Source organism: Rhinatrema bivittatum, chromosome 4, assembly GCF_901001135.1.
Source record: "Rhinatrema bivittatum chromosome 4, aRhiBiv1.1, whole genome shotgun sequence".
In the NCBI taxonomy this organism is placed as follows: Eukaryota; Metazoa; Chordata; class Amphibia; order Gymnophiona; family Rhinatrematidae; genus Rhinatrema; species Rhinatrema bivittatum.
Window position 1 is genome coordinate 247651315 of NC_042618.1, and position 13960 is coordinate 247665274.

General features: G+C 42.9%; 1 protein-coding gene across 3 annotated transcripts in view; it reads right to left on the reverse strand.

The window, feature by feature from the left end:
* Positions 1 to 1990: 1990 nt before the first annotated feature.
* The window catches only part of TMTC1 (transmembrane O-mannosyltransferase targeting cadherins 1), a 717359-nt gene continuing 705389 nt past the window's right edge, over positions 1991 to 13960 (reverse strand). For 2 of the 3 annotated variants that reach the window (XM_029599999.1, XM_029599998.1), the window contains 2 exons: positions 10879 to 10956; positions 1991 to 3466 (listed from right to left, as the gene is read on the reverse strand). In XM_029599999.1, the coding sequence (XP_029455859.1) occupies positions 3308 to 3466; positions 10879 to 10956 (237 nt within the window). In that variant the 3' untranslated portion in view covers positions 1991 to 3307. The remainder of the gene's footprint in view (positions 3467 to 10878; positions 10957 to 13960) is intronic. The other variant, XR_003856434.1, reaches the window with a different exon arrangement.

The window sequence follows — 13960 nt, forward strand, 5'->3', positions numbered from 1 at the left end:
TTTTGGCGGGTTCGTGGTAAGGTGCAACTTGAAAAGCCACATCAGCTGTACCGAAGGGAGAATGCTTTTGCTGAAGTCAGGACTTGAAACATCGCACGTGCTTTGGCCCAACACTGGCTTCCAGAAGTGGTGGGAGGTCCTGAAACGCATCCGTGGCTGCTCTTTAATCAGCTTACAATTAGGGTTAGAAATCGGTTTAAACTGATTGTCACCTTTGGGAAAAATCCAGGAATTTATGGGTATAAATCGGTTTACACCGACAATCAAGAATATAAAAGAATTACAGAGAATGACTGTCATAATGTCTCTGTATAAATCCATGGTGCACAGTTTAGTAACATAGTAAATGACAGCAGGCAAAGATCCAAATGGTCCATCCGGTCTGCCCAGCAAGCTGCTTGGGTAGTAGTAACTGCTGCTCATTGCAGGTTACCCCCATTCAAAAATGTTACAACTAAAGTTAGCCAAAAGTTACCCCTTTTCTTCACTTCCATCCTCTAGCCATTAGGGATCCTCTGTGTGCTACGAGTAGATCTGGTCACCCCCATCTCAAAAAGATATAGCAAAACTAGAAAAAGTAAAGAGAACAGCAAGAAAAATGACAAAGGAGATGGAATGGCTCCTTTATGAAGGCAGGCTAAGTTGGTTAGGACTCTTCGGCTTGGAGAAGAGATGACTGAGAGAGGACATAGTACAGGTTTATTAAATGAAGAGTGGTATGCAGTAAATAAATAGGGAATAATTATGTACTCTATCAAATGGTACTAGGGTACAGTCCATGAAACTAACAGGTAGCAGATTTAAAACCAATTTAACAAAGCATTTTTCCAGTTAATACACATTTAAGCTACAGAATTTGTTGCTAGCTGGTTAAGGTTGATAGTATAACAGAGATTAAAAAAGGTTTGAACAAGTTTCTGGAGGACATGCTGTTAATTATTAGCTAAGGGCCCTTGGGAATCACCACCTTTTTCTTCTGGGAGTGGGCATTATGGAATAGATCTCAACATCAGGATTGGTCACATACTTCCAAGTGACATGGACTGGCTACTGTTGGAGATGGGCTGTTGGGTTTGATGGACCATAGTCTGACCCAGCATGGCACTTTTGAACTGCAATAGGTTGTGGTGATCTAGTTAAAAAAAAAAAAACAACAACCTACCCCTGATGTATTTATTCCATCTTATATTTTAAAGATTTTAGAAGCAAAAAATGCCCTAAACGACATCTAAAATGTAGTTATCTTAAGCCCTGGTTGTATCTGACCCCGACACCGTTTCCTTTGCTCATATCAGAATTGTGCTTCTTGACATCAAGGCTCCACTGAGAAATGCCCATGTTGAATCTATCTGTGCATGTGCAAAGAGCCTTTATCTGAGACTGATTGACAGAACAGGGTGTCCCAAAAGTTCTCCCTGCCTTAGCTTTTCATATCGCTGAGGCAAACACTGGTGCAGTCAAAGTTCTTCTTTAAACACCATGGTGACTTCAGAACAAGTACAGAGAAAAGGAAGCCAAAATGCAAATTTACTGATGTCATAAGATATCTGAGTAATATGAAAAATGGCAGCAGCAAGAACTACTGCATAGAGGGCCATAAGATATTTATTGGCTTGACTCAGCTTTTTTTTTACCTTTTGATTCACCGCTGATTTGCACCACTACATGCCTGGAAATATAGTTCTGGTATGCTAAATGGCTTTTAGTATGATGGTCCCAGTTTTTCCCTAAGTAGACTTTAGCTATTAATGTCATTTAAAATTTACAAGAAGGGATCTTTTGATTTAACTACATCTCCCAGCATACAATAGGGTAAAACCAAGTCTGGATCAATCTATTTGCAAAAAAAATAGAGAAAACAATTCAGCTGTTCACTAGACATAGGCAATGAACAATGATTTTAAACAAAAAATATTGACGATTGGAACAATCCTGAATAACCCTAGAAATACAACAAACAATTCAAAATTGAAATAACAATGGTTACAAATTCAGCTCTATATTCAGAATTTTATTGTTCCATAAATACAGAATGTGACCAAATTTTAAAGTAACTGACAGCAAGTCCTTGCAGCAGGGAATACATGAGGACGACTGCTTGCTGGTAATTTTATAAAGACAAAAGCCATCAATTTACGGTTAACAACTGTAGTAGTATGCAGTTAAGTGACCTATTGGGGGCAAAGAAAGGCCCTAGCACAGCACTTTCTAAAGTAAATGTTTAACATACCCAGGAAATCTTATTCTTTATTTTCATTTCTTTAGGTTGAGAATCACAAAAGCAAAATATATATTAACATTTTACCAGAAGTTTAAAATAAATAATTCACAAAAAACTACATGCTGATGTTATCGATTTCCGTGTTATGATTGTCAACTTGGCAGTGGATTCACTTTATTGATCCTTCTTTGATTTAATGCTATTAAAAAGAAAAAAAAATGCCACTGTTATTATATGGGACTAGTTTGCCATTTCCCTCATCCCTGTTTTTAAAATATATCATTATAAATTTAAGCATTTCCAAGATCGATATAATGAAATAAATCATTAGCTTTATAAACAAAATAGTCTAATAAAAATATAATTTCCCTTCTTCATTGAAATTCAGAATATTGTGTCTATTTTAAATTCTTTTTATCTCTGGATCTAATTTAAAAAATGTAATGATTCGTAAAGTCTTGTTTTTTAAATAGAACAATTGAAGCCAAGATTATTAGGATCTAAGAAAAAGCAGAGAATGTTTTGCATTTAAAACAAACAAACAGCTAAACTGGGAATCTAAACTTTTCCAAAAGAAAATAAATTTTTGCCAAAAAAAACTATTTACAGAAGCATGGATGTCAAAACATAACTCTTGCTTACAAAGGTATTTTGTACATTCTTTTGGATATCCTGCAACAATAGTTCCCAGATTGTAAGTTACAGGAATTATTTGCAGTAGAAAGGTCTTAGTCAGTGCAGTATCCCAAACAATGCACTTCCCTTCCTGGAACGAAGGATGATGATCGTGTAGGGCACTCACTCTATTTGCCATTACTCCTTCATGCTTTATGAGTTGCAGGTGGCAGAAGCCTGTGGTTGGAGAGCACAAGTCCTAACCCAAGAACACCTGGCAGGCACTGCCACCTTCCCAGGACAAAAGGTGGGGAACCATAAGAGCTTTGGTGTTTCAAAATTTCCCATCAATTGCAAGTCCATTGACTTCAGAAGACAGACCAGGCTTCTCAGTCTTGTTTTTGCTGCTGTGAAACCTCTGACTCTATCGAGTTGACCGCTTGCGAATTTCAGACCTCCCTGCTGCTGCCATCAGTCTATGTGAGGGGTTCTGATGTCGGACTGGTCTCGAAGTTCCTGCAGTCGCTTTTCTAAACGATCCAGTTTGGCAAGATTCTCCTTCAGCAGTTTGCTGTTAGGGACCAGCAATAATGCTTTCTCATAATAGCCACGTGCAAAAATATAATTTCCCTATCAAGAGAAAAAAAAAAAAAGGATGCTGTGTATCAGTACAAAAATGGGTAAAAATGAGAAAAATTGGAAATCATGAATAACATAAGATGTAAGTCAGGTAACAGAAAAGCTTTTACATCTGTATTTCTAATTTATTTTCTCCAGATGAGGTCCTTACTTAGAATAAAATTTGGCTATTTCATTACATCAGCTTAGTGTACATGAGAAGTTCTATTACCTCTCATAAGGTATGTTTCCATGGCAGTAGGAGCCATTGCTAGTCTTACCAGAGTGGCTCTGAGGACCATTCTGGAAAGTTTAGCCACAGGTGGCTGTTCTATATTTCATCACTGGCAAGAAGAGCGTGGTCACATAACACCTAGTGTTATGCTTATTGTTAGATAAGATACCGTTTAGACCAGGGCTTCCCAAACCTTTAGCCAATGTGACCTCATTCTAGGACTTGAAAATTCACATGACCCCCAGATGACAATCAAAACAAATTAGAATGTGGTTGGTCCCCCTCCAATAATCAGTGCTCACTCTCCTCACATTCCAGCTGATCCCCTCCTTCAGCCTACAACTACTGCAGAGGATTCCATCTCTCAACCTCTGCTCCAACCAGAACGTTTCACGTTCCCCCAACTGATCCTCTCTCCCCAAACCCTCAACTGATCCTTTTGTCATCCCCCCCCCCCTCTCATTCCATTCCCTATTCCCTGCTCACACTCATCCCTCTTACTTCCTTCTCCTCCAACCATTCTCTCAAATTACCCACCCACTACAGTTGATATCCCCTCACCCCCTACCTCTTCTAATGCTGCTGACACCTGAAGAGTGCAGCCATTTCAGGCACTTTTGACCCCATTTGGGGGTCCTGACTCACAGTTTAGAAAGCCCTGATATAAATCAAATTAACTACACTCTTTAAATCTAAATAAACTGATATAAAAAAGGAAAATCATTTTGGAAGTTTTACTTTTTTGCTTGCTAAATAATGGCATCGTTCAAGCTGTATGTGTATGTTCCAAATCCTTTCTTTAAGAATGGCTGTAATTACAGTAAAACTTCATCCCAATGAGAAGTACATTCGTCATTTCTCAAGGAAGTGAGAGTATAGCGTATTAAGATATGGAAAAAGATGATCTATGATCTTATCTTTCTTGCTTATTGGCTTCATTACATTTTGAGGGTGATTTTATAACAGACAACTGTGCACAGTTGGATAACGCTTATGTGTACTTTTCACATGTAGACTTTACCCTGAAATTTTCAAAGCAAACTTATGCACATAACTTTGCTTTGAAAATTTGCAGGTAATTGGCCTGCTATGCCCACAGATAATTGCATTCTCCTGGGGCAATTTTGTGTGTGGCTGGCCCCTCTCGTCAGCGACCAGATGGTCCTATGTTCTTGCACATTAGAAATTATAACAGCTTAGTATTGAGATCATAATCCTGATGACCTCTCCTCCAAAGCTGATTGTGATTGGTTGTCTCAGGTTACTTAATGGGGCTAGGATAAGAACAGGTGTGGCATTTTGGTTACAGATTTGGAGAAGTGAAGAGCACCTTAGGGTTTTTCTTTAGAGTAGGGCCTAACTCCTCACTGTTTGTTTCTTAGGAGGCTAACCCTGATGTGCACTCCCTGCCAGTGGATTTTGCCTTTGCTGCTTATAGACTTTCCTTTAGTCTGGAGTGATGCCTGTATTTTTAGTGAAGGCCTATTCCCCGAGCTGGAAGCCAGGACACTAAAGGCCAGATTTTAAAAGGCCCGCGCACATAAAAATTGGGGGTTACATGCGTGGCCAGGGCCTTGCATGCACTGCCCGCATTTTAGAACAGGCCTGGCCACGCGTGTAACTCCCATTACACGCAGAAGTGCCAGGCCAAGAAACAGGGGCGGGCCGAGGGGAGGAGTGGGGGCTGGCTGGGACAGAGGCCATTAGGCCCTATCCCGGAGAAGCATGCGCTGGCAGCCGGCCGGGGCACAGAAGATACTTTTGCTCGTGAGGAGCAGTAAGTATTAAAATAAAAAAATGGGGAAAGCTAGGGTAGGTTTAGGGGTTGGGGAGGAGAGGGGAAGAGGGAGGAAGGATAGAGTTAAGGTTAGGAAAGTTCCCTCCCAGTCCGCTCCTTAATTGGAGCAGACTGGGAAGGAACTGGGCAAAGGCCTGATCACATTGCTGCACGTGCTTTTGAAATTTCTCCCCCCGTGTGTGCGAGTTGCGGGCCGCCTGCACATGCGCGCATGGATATCTCATTTTATAACATGCGCGTGCCGACACGCGCATGTTATAAGATGATCACGTCCATGTTATAGCTGCTGTAATCTGGCTACGGGGGAAGGCAGACCCTGCAGTGAAAGTGCTTTTTGTTCCCTCCACGAGGCTTTGATGTTGTTAGTTAAAGTATCAGTTTTTGGAAGTGTGGAGGTTCTTCCCCACCCTGGGACCCAGGAGCTGGATTTTTTCATCAGACCATCCCATCTGGAAGGTCACACCACACAAAAGGAGCAAGGAGAACGGGAAAAGGAATTTCTGAAGACTCTCCATCAGGATATTTACCCTAGGGGACTAGGGCAAAGGCTGGGTTCAAGAGATGAAGATATTGGACTAAGGTAGGATTTTTTCGGTGTCTAAGGGGATCCTATCATTATTCATTAAGTTGAATTTTCAAATGCCGGCACATGCAAAAACCGTGAGATACGTGCGTGGCCAGGCCGAGCGCATTTTATAAACGGCCCAGCCAAGCACGTATCTCCCAGTATGTGCGGAAGTGCCGGGCTGGTCAAAAGAGGCGGGACGGGGAGGTGGCCGGCCAGGAACTTATTTCACTCACCAAGATGAAGTAAGTTCTACAATAAAAAAAATTCTAATAATTAGGGGGGGGAGTTAGGGGTCAGGGAGGAGAGGGGTTTAAGGGAGGAAGAGTAGGTAGGGGGATAGGGAAGTTCCCTCCCAGTCCGCTCCTTAATTGGAGTGCAGTGGGAGGGAACTGGGGTAGGCCTGATCGCGTCTCCGTGCGGTTTTTACTAAAATTCCCCCCTTGCGTGCACGAGTGACCACCCATGCGCCAATCTAAAATCGGGCGCACAGGTGCGCGCAGGTAGCGTATTTTACAACCTGCGTGTGGCAATGCGTGCATGTTATAAAATTGGTGCATCCATGCGCGCGTGCCAGGAACCGCGCGCACGTCTTTAAAAATCCATCTTTCAGGAAAGAAGTGGTCAGCGCCATCCTAGGGATCTGAGAGACAGGACACATACCCAAAGAAAGAGAAACATCTATAAGCAACACAGCTTTAATCTCACCATTTAGATTGATTGGACATTGATTTAACTTTAAGAGAATCAGTACATTTTATTTGAACACCCAGCAAGTAGTCCAGCCTGTTTTGTCCTAACATCTCACCCCCTGAGATCAGCAACTAATTACATACACAGGAGAAAAGCACTCCATCACCTGGACCTCAAAGGACTACCTTTACCCCCACAGAAAAAATCCACAGCTTGGGAACTGGGGAGAAGGGGAAAGCGAGTGTGGAGACAGCCCCCAGCAAATACTTTTATGGCCCTTAGAGGAACCTGAACCCTGGACATGGGCAAAACATTTTAAAATTTTGCATGAAGAAATTAAATTCTGCATACTACATGTATTAAAATAAAACAATGTAATGGCTGTCTAAGTAGTGATTAATAGGGATGTGAATCGTTTTTGAACGATTAAAATTATCGTCAGATAATTTTAAAATCGTCCTAAATCGTTAGAGTGCACGATACAATACAAATGCCCCCGATTTATCGTCAGGGGCAATTGTATTGTATCGTTAAATAGGGCACGGGAATTATTTGGGGGAGGGTGGGAAAACCGGCACACCAAAACAACTCCTAAATCCACCCCGACCCTTTAAAACCAATTCCTTACCCTCCCCCACCCTCCCGAACCCCCCCCAAAATGTTAAGTTACCTGGTGGTCCAGTGGGGGGGGGGGGTCCCGGCGCGATCTCCCGCTCTCGGGCCATCGGCGCCATTTTGGCTGCCACTAATTAAAATGGCGCCGATGGCCTCCCCCACCCTCCCGATCCTTTTTTTTTAGGGAGGCCCGCGCCGCTAAAAAAAAAAAACCCCACCCGACCCTTTAAATCGATCCCCCCTCCTGACCCCCCCCAAAACCTTTTAAAATTACCTGGTGGTCCAGGGGGGCCTCGGGGAGAGATCCAGGGGAGCCTCGGGGAGAGGAGAGATCCAGGGGGGCCTCTGGAAGAGATTTCCCGTTCCCAGGCATCAGCTGTTCTAAAAAAAAAAATGGTGCGATGCCCCTTTGCCCTTACCATGTGACAGGGTATCCGTGCCATTGACCGGCCCCTGTCACATGGTAGGAGCACTGGATGGCCGGCGCCATCTTTATAATTATAGTATAATAGGGGCTGATGAGCACTGGATGGCCGGCGCCATCTTTAATGATGGCGCCGGCCATCCAGTGCTCCTACCATGTGACAGGGGCCGGTTAAGACGTTAAGACGATCGATCACACGATTCACATCTCTACAAAACAATGCATGCGGGTTCCAACCACATTTCACGGAAAAGTACATGCAAAGCTGGGTTACACATGCAATTTTATTGTGCATTGAGCCCCGGGCTATCTTTTAACAGCTATTTAGGTGCATAGCACATGTTTTATGCATTTAACAGGCTTTGAAAATTCAGCCTTATGTTTTCTTCCTTTCAAAATTAGTGTTCCTTGTTTAACCTGCTCCCCAGTCCCCTTCCCTCCTCCTGTCAGGTCCTACAGTGTTGTGTTTGACCTTACAATATAGACAAACCTGGTCATCTAAGATGAGCTGTTTAATGATACTGCTGCTTTAAGAATCTGTGTCAATATATTATCTGGATTCAATGTGTTTAGACACTAATGAATGGGTAAGTTAGAAATGTATGCACTGTGGGAGCAGATAATTACACAGTAAGAAGCTTCAAGGTACTGCTTTGTTTCAGCTAGCAAAGCCACATTATGACAAATGTCTTCTTTTCAGCTGGATCCCACATCAAAGAAAGGCAATTTTAATTTCATTTACAGAGCACTGATGCTTTTTATGGGACCATAAAGCACTATAAAACATTTCTTAAAGGACAGGGCTTAAAATATAATGCAGTCAAAATATTACAGAATGCACCCGCTATTCCATCAATTTAAAAGTAAAGAAGCAGCCCCTGGAAGAGCTACAATTATTTTTGAATGGATTTTTTTTTTTTTATGTGGGGCGGAAGATCCCAAAATATTGGGTAAGCAAGTAGAATGAGCAACCAGCCATATTTGTTAGTGGGAATAATGGGTTCTATTTCATCTCTCTCACTCCTTGCATTGTCCCTTCTCTCTTTCATACTCTCTTCTCTCCTCCCTTCCTTCTTTCTCAGTTACCTTTCTCTATCCCATTACTTTCTTCCATTTTTTTTGCATGAGACCTCTTGTTCTAGAGTTTTCTTTCCACTAGAAATGCTGACTTGCATTAATTTGGCAGTTTTGTGTAAGCTTCATTGGTTTTCTCTTAGTACAAAGAGTCAATTTTAAGATGATTATTTTGATTTTTAAATGTTAATCTGTGAGACCCCCAGTATCCATGTTTTTAGATGCCTTATATCTGCACTTTGCACTGACAGGCAGTGGTCAAAGGAAGGTGGAGGTCAAGCAACATCAAGGTATTATCCGAAGTCAAAGCCAGGAGTCCAATCTGAAGAGGCAAGGAGAGGAGGAACAGTAGGGCAGATGAGACACTGAAGACAGATGAGGGAAGGTAGACCATGAAGACAAGAGAAGACCAGACTTGTGTGGGAACCAGGAACAGGACACAGGAATTCAAGCAGTCACACAGCAGAAACAGGAACGCCAAGGCAAACTGCTACTCCAACGGAGTTGACCTATTGCCGAGGCGGGAGCAACTGCAGGAGAGGCCTTATACATCCTTAAGGCAGTGATGTCATCAGGCAGTGCAGGCCCCAGTTTCCCACCACTGGCCCTTTAAGAAAAGCAGGTCAACACATGCGCATGACTAGGAGGGCCAGAGACTGATGCGGCGTCAGAGGCTAAAGGAGCACAGCAGCCTGCCATGTCAATGGGGAAGAGCAGTGTTGGCGCTCCCTTGGCATCTGCTAGGGCCGGCTCACGCCTGGGGCTGGAGGTAAGAGCAGCTGGTCAGGAGTCCGTCCTACGACCAGCCAAATGCAACAGTAGGTATTTGAATGTCTTTATATCTTCCCTCTCTTATAGGATATGTATACTCACATACTTATACAGAGTTCAAGTAGGTGTATTTAATTCTCAAAAGACAAAGATGACCCACACAAAAATATTTGAAAATAACAAGAATGGTACACAAAACAATAAATATATAATGAATAAATATTTAAAAAGTGATAAAGTATTACAAATTTAATATCAATAATAGCATATTTACAATTAAATCAGACATAAAATTAGCACAGTGATGGATCCAATACACCCTACCTAGCTATGTTTCGACAGGATGTCTGCTTCAGGGGTGATTATATAATTGATCATCCTTATTCCCTCCTAGCTAAGAGGAGAAGAGGCTGACTTCTGGACTATAAGTGAGCTTAAAAATCCCAAACCTAAAAACTGCTGTAAAAATTCTAATGCACTCTAAGAGGCACCAGAAATGGTAAATGGCGCACACATGGACGCTCCGATTTTATAATCCGCATGCTTATGTGCGGGCGGCATGTGCAAGGAGGGGAGAAATTATGCAACCTTGCGGCGATGCATTTGGGCCATCCCCAGTTCCCTCCCAGTCCGCTCCAATTAAGGAGCGGACTGGGAGGGAGCTTCCCTACCCCCCTATCTAAACTCCCTCCCCTCCTAAACCCTACCTTTTTTTCATTTTTTTCTTTGTTTTGCAACTTATTTCAGCTCCCAAGCTGAAGTAAGTTGCGTGCACCAGCCGGCGAGTCTTCGGGACAGCCAACAATGGCGCTGGCCCGGCCTGCCCCTTTGAACAGGCCTGGCACTTATTCATGTACTGGCCTTTACGTGCGTGGCCGGGCCTCTTCGAAAATTCGCTCGGTGCGTGCAAGGCCCGGCCACGCGTGTAAAAGCCGGAATTTGCGAGCGTAGGGCGTTAAAATCCAGCCGAATATTCTTTGTCTCTGTGTTCAAATTCATTGTCTTTCTCTTATTGTCTTATTCCCTTCCCTGACTATGCCTCTCCTCTCTGCTCAAGCCTTTATCTCTTCACATTTATCACTCCACTCTCAGCTGCTTCTCTCATGTGTTTTGCATCAATCCTCCTTCTGTTTTTCCCGTCTTTCTCGCTTTACTGTAAACTTTGTAAGATGGAATTATGCCCCCCTCCCCCCCCCCCCCGGCTGATCTACTTCCCAAGTGAAATGCATTTGGGAAAGTTTGTTCCTACCTTTATGTGCTCAATTCCACCCATATTCATCCAGGCCTGGGCTTGATTAGGATTCAGATCTACAGCAACTTTATAGCTCTAAATGAACAAAATCAAGCTACATATCAGAAGAGAAATGCATATATGATTAACAAACATACATCACCTAATTAAACTTCTTCTGAATGGGTTCTTTCCAAAAAGAACCTTACTTTTTTTTGTTATAAAAATTACTTTTGTATTAAAATATTATAGGATCAAAGACAACAGACCACAGCATAATTCTACAATTGCTATTGAAATCATGATCCAACATTTTGCAGCATTTATAGCAAATGTGACTTCCATGATATTTTTCAGATTACCAAAGTAACTGACACTAGAATTTATAACAATGGTATTTCTTTAAACTTCACAAAATAGTACTATGTAGTTTCAAACTCAAAACTTCTGACTGGCTAGGGTATGCTGTTTTCCCCTTGGCTTTAAGGATCCAAAAGTTAAGAGCACTGTACTTTGAAAATCAGCATTTTCCTATTTACAGCCACTTTAAAGGAGACAGCTGTGAATTGTGAGACAGACTTGCCAATAAAAATATTCAAAAGCATGAAAGTGTGAGAACCCATTAGCATACAGAGCCTGTCAAAGCTTTTTATCCAATCAGGATTGGAGACTGAATATGTAGAATAATTTGTCCTCCAACTAGGAGAGAGAGAGACTGGTTTCGACTCCTGGCTTTGACATTGGATTGTACCTTGATGATGCTTGGCCTCCACCTGCCTTTGACCACTACCTGCTCATAGACTTGCTTGAAATCTGCCTGCCCAGATTGCTGCCCGAACCACGACACTGAATGAACTCTGCCTGCCTCCGACCATAGCCTGCTCCAGTCTCTGCTGCCTGCTGCCAGCCCTGACCACTGTTTGTACTGACTCCGCTTCTCTCTATGCTGGCCTGTACCACCCTATGCGACGGATCTACATCTCCACAGAAGTCCGTGCCTAAGCTGCTCTCCTGAACAGACTATGGAGGCTGATGCAATATCATGCAGAAAAAAATATGCTTCCAATCTGGACGCACATTTTTTGAACGCGCGCACAACCCTTCTCTTGGGTGCTCAATGTAATATTCAAATGAGCTAGCGTGCTAAAAGGGACACATAATGGATAAATTGCAATCTGTAGCGCGTCCATTGCATCGAGCACCCAGGAGAAATGGCTGTGCGCAGGTAAGGAAAACAGACAATTTTCCGAACGTCCGTTTTCCTAACCCACGGATTAGGAAAATGGATGCTTGTAAATTGAGTTTCCCTTTACCTAACCTGACTGCTGTCAAGATCTTTTTTTTTTTCATGTTGCAGCTTTCTGTGGTTCCTCCTGCATAGTATCACAATGATACACAAAGATACAGGAAAGCTGTATTTTTTGTTTTTCTAAGCATGGCTCTGGGTGCCTCAAAACTTAACACCAAATTTCTGAGGGTTAAAATGAGAGCATAGGATGCACATTTGTTTTTTTACACCAGGGTACTAGCTAATAGCCTCATCAACATGGCATTTGCATATGATGAGTGCTATTAGCTATGCGCCGGTGTGTACATGCGTTTTGATTGTGCTAATCCCGATATAGCATTGGGGGTATGTCTAGCGCATCCAAAATGCGTCTTTAGTGGCGTGCTGATCTCAGTGCCCGATTCTGCATCAGCCCTATGATGGAGCTGTAAGAAGACAAGAGCCAGCATGGGAAACAGCTAAGAGGCAGAGAAGCCAACATTGCTATTCCATAGTAACAGTATTAGAGAGCATTATAAATGCCCGGTGTGCGTAAAGCCCGGGGTTTATGCGAATGGCCGGGACGTATGCGTGCCGAGTGAATTTTCAAACAGGCCCGGCCATGTGCGTAAACCCCAGTACACGAATAAGTGCTGGGCCCAGAGAAAGGGGCGGTCCGGGGGGGGGGGGGGGGGGAATGAGGGGCGGTACTGGAGGTGGCCCATACAGAGGCCATTTGCTGCTGTGCCAGGGAAGTGAGTGCTGGCAGTTGGCCGGCGCATACAAGTTGCTTCTGCTCCGGAGGAGCAGCAACTTAGGAAAAAAAAAAAGGGTAAGGTAGATTAGATTTAGGGGGTGGGGAGGAGAAGGGAAGGGGAAGGAAGGTTAGGTAGGAGGGTAGGAAACTGGGGAAGGCCGGGATGCGTCGCCACACGAAAATTGCACAAGCTCCCCCCCCCCCTTGTGTGTGCTGCCCGCACGGATTATAAAATCCAGCACGCGTATACGTGCAGTCTCCTGATTTTATAACATGCGTGTGCCAGCGCGAGCATGCTATAAAATCAGCATGTCCATGTGTGCGCACTGGGAAGCGCGCGCGTAAGTTTAAAAATCTACCCCTAAGTTTAAGAATCCTGTCTTGATAAGGATCCAAGTGATTGGTATAGTCAGTTAATGTGTGATGTGATTTTCCTTTTCACCAAGAAGCACAGCAGAGGGACAGGGAAATGTCTGAAGCATTATCCAACCAGGTTTGACTCCCACAGTATGAGGTGAATTGCCTACAGCTGTGAATTTTACATGAATAACTGTCAGCTAATTCCAGAACAGAAGCAAAACCATAGAACTGAGTTTTAAAATAGCACATCTCCTGAGAGGGAACTACAGGTTTACTTAACAACCACAGTTTTTATACAGCTTTCACTATAGATAGAGAACTGTTAACAGATGTTTTTTGCTGTTTTAATTGATGTTAAATGCATTACCAAAAAAAGAGTGCCAATATTTAAATGTTCTTTTTTGTTTTAACAAAAAGGGTTTTGGACTTACATTGTTTAAAATGTGTTTTTTCTATATTTTTCTTACCAAAGACTACAACTTAGATTAAATCATTAATTACTAAATCTGATACTCAGAGTTAGCGGGATGACTTAAACCAGCTAAGTCTGGTCAGGCCAAAGAACTGTCCGAGAGTTAGCCGGCTATAGTTAGCTAGCTAATTTTAAGATAGCTGGCTATATTCAATAGTGTAACTTCACTATTGGACATACCTCTAAAGTTAGCTGCATACGTTTATCTGGCTAACTTTGCTAGCTGGACTGAACATGGACCTCT